Source organism: Furipterus horrens, unplaced genomic scaffold (assembly GCF_987537825.1).
Source record: "Furipterus horrens unplaced genomic scaffold, mFurHor1.1.pri manual_scaffold_5, whole genome shotgun sequence".
Classification (NCBI taxonomy): domain Eukaryota; kingdom Metazoa; phylum Chordata; class Mammalia; order Chiroptera; family Furipteridae; genus Furipterus; species Furipterus horrens.
The window spans coordinates 59,237,324-59,244,021 of NW_028327175.1; the positions used below are offsets into that span (position 1 = coordinate 59,237,324).

At 32.7% G+C, this 6,698-nt stretch overlaps 1 protein-coding gene across 3 annotated transcripts in view; it reads left to right on the forward strand.

The window, feature by feature from the left end:
- Positions 1-6,698, forward strand: part of POLR3G (RNA polymerase III subunit G) — a 35,305-nt gene that overhangs the window by 26,518 nt on the left and 2,089 nt on the right. For all 3 annotated transcript variants that reach the window (XM_090276479.1, XM_090276482.1, XM_090276480.1), the window contains exon 8: positions 1,671-1,846. In XM_090276479.1, coding sequence (XP_090132605.1) covers positions 1,671-1,757 — 87 coding nt within the window. In that variant the 3' untranslated portion in view covers positions 1,758-1,846. The remainder of the gene's footprint in view (positions 1-1,670; positions 1,847-6,698) is intronic.

Consider the following 6,698-nt stretch of genomic DNA (forward strand, 5'->3'; position numbering starts at 1 on the left):
ATGTCCTCTGCCTTCAAACAAACAGCCTTCCCTCCTCCTATTAATGAAAGAAATGTCCTTCATCCTATTTGGGGCTAATTGTCCTGCCCTTTTTGGGGACCATACTCCTCATGTCATGTCCCTTTCCATATTTTCAACCTCCCAATCATGCCGTGCTTCCCTACTGATTGGCCTCAGGTTTTCAGCCGGTTTCCAGACATTGTTGGATTTCTTGGCTCTGGAGAAGCCAAGCCAACTTCCTGGAAATGGTAAGGGTATTAGCCAGATATAGAAACTTACAGTTTAGGGGAGACAAAGTAATGAAAAATATATCTGAATATAAATTGATATCCAGGAAACTTTCTTTTGGGAATAGTCTTATTTCCTACACTGTCATAATTCTTGCTGTAGACAGTAGAGATATGGAGATTAATTTTTTGTTGTGACTGACTTCAATCATGTGCAAAAATCTAGTAACTCTTAAAATAAACAGTCTGGCTTTAACAATGATCAGTACATAGCCGATCTTTCCATCACTCATTCATCCACCTGCTCTGCTCCTGTCTCCCCACTTCAAAACCCATCTGCCTTGGATTATTGTAAAGCAAATCCTAGGCATTATATCATTTCATTCATAAATATCTCAGTATGTAGTCAAAATAAGGGCTCTTTAATAATATCACAGTGTCATTATTATACTAACACAATGAAATATTCCTTAATATCATTAAATGTTATGTAAGCCAGTGTCCAAATTTTTTCAATTGTCTTAAGAAATGGTTCCAATCAAATTCCTAATGCAGTCCTTACACTACAATTGATTAATGATTTCCTTAAATTTCTTTTAATCAATATTTAAAATGGATTTTTGAATTTTTAATAGAAAACAGAAATGCCTCGAGTCATTTACATGGGTAATAGTCTTATAATCCCTCTTAAACTAATGGAAATTGAGTTGCCCTGGGTGGAATGTAATATGGCATCCTCAAGTTGTTTTTTGTTTTTAAGATTTTATTTATTTGGAGAGAGAATGGAAGGGAAGGAGAAGGAGAGAAACATCAGTCAGTTGCCTCTCATACACCCTCATTTGGGAACCTGGACCATAACCCAAGCAGGTGCTCTGACCAGGATTTAAACCTTCTGGTTTGCAGAATAACACCCAAACCACTGAGCCAGACCAGTCAGGGTGGAATCCTCAAGTTTTGATTTGGTTTCTTGAGGCCTTTTTTGATAGAAAACAAAAATTCCTCTGCTTCTGCTCAGTTGTACATTGTGACTGAAACCTCCGTTCTGATGTGGCCTAATGTTAATGTAAATAGGCTTTGTTTCTTGAGTGTCTGTACATTTTTTTCAAATAAGTGTTCAGTGGTTTAGCTAACTAAACCATGTGTCATCCCACTGAGGTGTAATGAATTGAATGAATCATTCTCCTAAAGTGTAATGGGCACCCCTTCATGTTCTTTTAGTTATTTGGGGTCTGAGAATAGTAGGAGAGGGTGGTTTGAAGAAAGCAGCACAGGTAGATGCTGGTGAAAGCAAATGTGTTTTCTAAGCAGATGGCATAGCAGAGACTTGTCTTAAGCCTGGTATATTTTATTACCTACATTTGGTATTTATAAACTTAAAGGGACAGCTTACATTATGTTCCTTATTAATAATGTTACTACTCATTTATTTTAATGTTTCCTTAGGAAAATGACTACATTAATTCCTACTTTGACAATGGAGAAGATTTTGGCGCAGACAGTGATGACGACATGGATGAAGCAACCTATTAGCTATGAAATTTCTCAAAAAATATTTCTATGATAAAGCTTCTGAACATTTGGACAGACTTATTTCCTACTTTATTTTTGATAAGGAATGAGTAAGTATTTTATTTTTGTTCCTGTTTTGTTGGACAATATTTGTTACCAAAATAGTCAGAAGCACTTTGAATTTACACACTAGTCACTTGACCAATAAGTCTCTGAAACTCTGACATTCCTTCTCAACATCTCTTAATCCCACTTAAGTATTCAAGTGAGAATTTTATTTTGGGTATTATGTGGCTTAGAATGTACATCTTTTAATCTGTGTTTTTCATACTTGAACAAATTATTCTTGTTTGACTGCTGACCTCATCACAGATTTCTGTAACCTGTAAGTTGATTTAATACCGCACATGGAGCACTTTAAAAACAAGGAAACTTGAAAATAATTTTACTTTTTACCTTTACATGGTATGTTCTGTGCTACTATATTGTGACTACATAAACCTACCTGAGCTCTTCTTACAAGTGCATATGAGATTAGAAGTTTAGTGATCAAAAATATCCACAAGGAAAAATGCCAGTCGGAGCTGTATAAATTTCACAGCTTACGTGTCTGTACAAAGACTTGGGATGAATATTAAAAATACTTGAATTTGGGGCTATCTTTATATTATACAATATAAGACTTAATCATCATCTCACTATAATAAACTTGGTATTTTAAATATTTGGGTTTATGAGAAATTAGACTAAGACATCTTACTTAAATTTGTACTTTACCGAAGTGGTGGTTAAGTTCTAGTTGTATAAATCTCACGGTAGAATGCATGTGTGAAATCTGTGAGGTATAATGGTTTCTGTTATATTTTAAAGAACCCATAGCTATCTAATTGATTTATATAACAGTGCAGAATAAAACTCAGGTCACTTTGAAATTGAGATTAATCTTTTTTTGTTTTAATTAAAAACTAGCTCCCCTGACTTTTTATATTGGGAGTGTGGGGGAAATACCTAAAAACCTTAGCCTTAAAGACTCACAAATGCCAAAGATTTGGAAGGGAATTCATATTATCTATTTCAAAAATGATTTAATATTACCTACCAAAGCCCTGGATGGGTAGCTTGTCCTGATATGTCTAGGTCACAGGTTCGATTCCTGCTTGGGGAACATATAAGAATCAACAAATGACTGCATGAAGAGGTGGAACAATGAATCACTGTTTCTCTCTCCCCCCACCTCTCTATCAATCAATAAATAAAAAATATTACCTACCCAAATAAATTATTTTTCCCTCTTGGGAAGATATCACCCATTGCCCTCTAACCTGAGAATCAGAGCCCTAGATTCTATTTCTACCTTTACAATTAATAAACTTGATCTTGAAGTTGTGCTTGGTTTTCTGTGCCTTAGTTTCTTCACTTGTAAACAATTTCCTATAAAAACTGCTTAAAGACCAACCAAAATATACCATATGCATTCATCCTGTTAGCCTATAGAAATAATCACTTGTTCATTTAAATTTGGTCTGGCCCTCTAAAAAACTGTAGCTTATAAAAATGGTTGAAAACAGTTTTGAGAAACAAACATGTTTTCCTCACAAAATACATTACAATCTGATTTTCCCATCTTGTATTCTGATGGGGAAATTTTGTCTTGTCCATATTTGTAACATAGCTTTCTCAGGAAAACAATCACTTTCAAATATAATACTTCCTCAGATAATTGAAGATGGGTGTGTGAGCCATTAGTTCAGTGATTAGTTGATCATATGTGAATTATTTGTTTAAAGGAGCTTATAAAAAGTTTTTAAGATTCTAAATGGAAAATGATTAAAATAAGGCTACTTTAAAGTAGCAATCTACTGTACTTGAGTAAAAATCTCAAAGTTTTAAAGTTAATTTTGTAATGGGCAAATAGTCATTTAGGATTGATAATTAACAGGTGTTTTATTCTCTCAGCTCCTTATTACCTTAGGCTAATATTTCATTTCTAAAGCCTTATGTCTGTAGTTCTGTGTACTTGCTTTATTGTAAATCTGCAGGTAACTGCTTGAATAGGGCAAACACACAAAAGATACAGCAATTTTTCCCCCTAGCTTTCAATCTGTCCCCGGCATTTTAGTCCTGCAGATGGTAAGACAGGATTTGCTTTGGGAAGCCCCAGCCATCTATCTCCCCACTATGTGCATTTTCTTTCCTCTTCAGAAAAATATCTTTACAAGTTTAAAGTAGACTACTTGTGAGGACAGGCTGGAAGTATTTGCAAATTTCTTTGCTAGTGAATCTTGTTTTTGTGGCTTAAAATCTCACTGAAGTTATTCCATAGGGAACGTTAACTTTTAATACAGAGATAGTCTTATATATAAAAAAGTATACTTGTTGATGAAGTGTCTTGAAATTGCTACCTAAAAAGCAATCCTGTTTTGTTGCTATAATGCTTATTTTTTGGCATTTGTTTACATATTAAATTCTTACAAAATAAAATTGTGTCCTGTTTTTACATTAAGATGTTTTTATTTTGAACCTACTTAAATATATTTGATAGAACTAATATGTTAATACAGATTTTACCTGGAGGAGTAACTCCATTAAGCAGGGATGCCAGTATCAAATATTCTTGAACACACCATCACCAAAAAAAAAAAATTCCAGGTGACTGAAGTCACAATAACAAACCAAGAGATTTGGGAGTGTATTAGCATGATTGTTGGCATCAGGGACTGACTGACACTGGATACCAGAGCAGTAACACATTCAGAGGATGTTAACCTTTCCTTCCCAACTACCTCAAAGGTATAGTATCAGTGACTTGGCCCTAATATGATCCGGTTGAAGGTTCTGGAGTTAAACTTTATTTTTATTAAAAAAAATCATATGTAATTAAATAATTTTAAGATCAAGATGATTGTAAAAGTAGGGGAAAAAAAGGATTACACCGTAAATTCCTCCATTAAAGCTCCAAAGAACTTTATCAATTCTTTTTGATACTGTTAAGTAATTTTTTAAAATTAAGTAGAAAGTTTGTTTCATAATAAAGTTCATATACAGAGCACATCTTTTATATGGCTGATCCACAACTTGCTAAGTCCTGGACCCTGTCTTATGAGATAGTTCTCTGACACACAAGAACCCTCAAAGAACATTCATCTAAAATTTGTTTTCATTTTATTTCACTTACATCCTATAAGTAATCCAATGGATTTTGTTTCAGAATAACAAAGGAGAAATTTGAGTGGTAAACCTTTGGCAATTCTATCTTACATAGTGTCTATATCGAATAGTTTGACAGGGGAGAAAAGGTATGCTTTAGTCAATTAAATTCACCAGCTTCCATTTTAGATTGAATAAAATAGAAACTTTATTTTGAAGATCTTTTAAAATATGAAAAATAAGGGGCAAAAAGATTTAAAAATCAATTTTACAAATGTACATGCTAACAATGTTCTACAATTCCACTTGACATTTGTATAAAATATACAAGATTTAGTTTGTATATATAGAATATTGCATTCAGATATTTGATCTAACAGTGCAATGTGCACATACTTAGAAGAAAAATAATGACTTCCTGAGCAACACTGTTATAATTCAAAATGATTCCCATCACAAAGCACCATTTAAATACTTCAAAAAACTCCACCTTTACCCTCCTGTAGCACTTTGGATCCTTGCTTCATGGTATTTCTAAAACTCCCATGGTATTTCTAAAATTCCAAAGTAGGTTATTTTAGAAGTAGGTACCTTTAAAAAGAACTAATTATTAAGTAATGAACTATTACGGTTCATTTAAAGAACTCCGCAGGCCACTGAATAGCAAATAGAACCCAGGAAAAGAAAAGTTTAAAAAAAACAAAATGTCCTCTGGATAAGTTAATTTAACACTGCAGTCTTCTTAATCTGAAGATGTGGCCAGCGGACTCTATAGTCAGTGTATCTTAAATGGTATTCATTAGTTCAAAACAAATTTAACAATTTATACCGACTTAAAACAAAAATCTGCCCCCCTAAAAATAGCGGATTTTTCTTCACTTGTTTAACTCCAATTTTTAAGTGAACCAAATGCGATGATTCACACACAGGTGTTAATTTTATACTTGCATGCACACGTATATATATATTTTATTTAAAGTGAAGCATCAAAGTAAATTCAAATAAGGGTTTCAACACAATTAAAATTCACAATTTTTCTTTATTAAGTTTTACAAAGGAATCTGCATTGGCAACATTTTGATGTATGTTAGTACTTTTAAAAGTAAAAATTATTCTATATTAAGTGTTTAGGAACTTTTCTTTTAAAAATGACACAATGATTAGAATCTATAATTATATTCAATTAAAATATATAATTCAGATATACAAAAAAGGGAACTGCCTCATTGTGTCATAAGAATCTTGTTATATTTCCTTTGAGGAACAGGATATTTAACAAGTATACCATACCACTTTAAAAATAAGTTATCCTGGAAATCAGACCTCTATCACAATTTCCAAGTACCAGCAGCAAAAAGGAATCACTGACTTTCGGCAATTTCATCAATTTGATGTAAACAAAATTCTTCAAAGGACATCTAGCCTATTCTACCCTAAAATACTCTATTTTCTTCCCTAAAACTTCATTTTTCAGCAGGCTTAATAAATACAATGTGAACTGACCAAGTTAACATTGAGCATAAATTAGAAAGATCATACTTTTTTCAAGATGCCCAAGGCACATTAAAACAAATTTTTAAATTTTAAACCAAGAGTTACTAAAAAAAAAAAAAAAAAAACAAAAAACTCAATTTGCTACAATTTCCCTATTAACACTTTTTGGTAATTACCTAAGGTCCTCAAATACACGCAAAGGCTTTAATATTTGACTTCTCTGTCCTGTCTTTTATACTTTGCTACTGAAGGTACATAAAACCTCATTTACCATATGTATTTATTCACTCCCCCTTTGTATCAAGATTGTAATTTGAAATA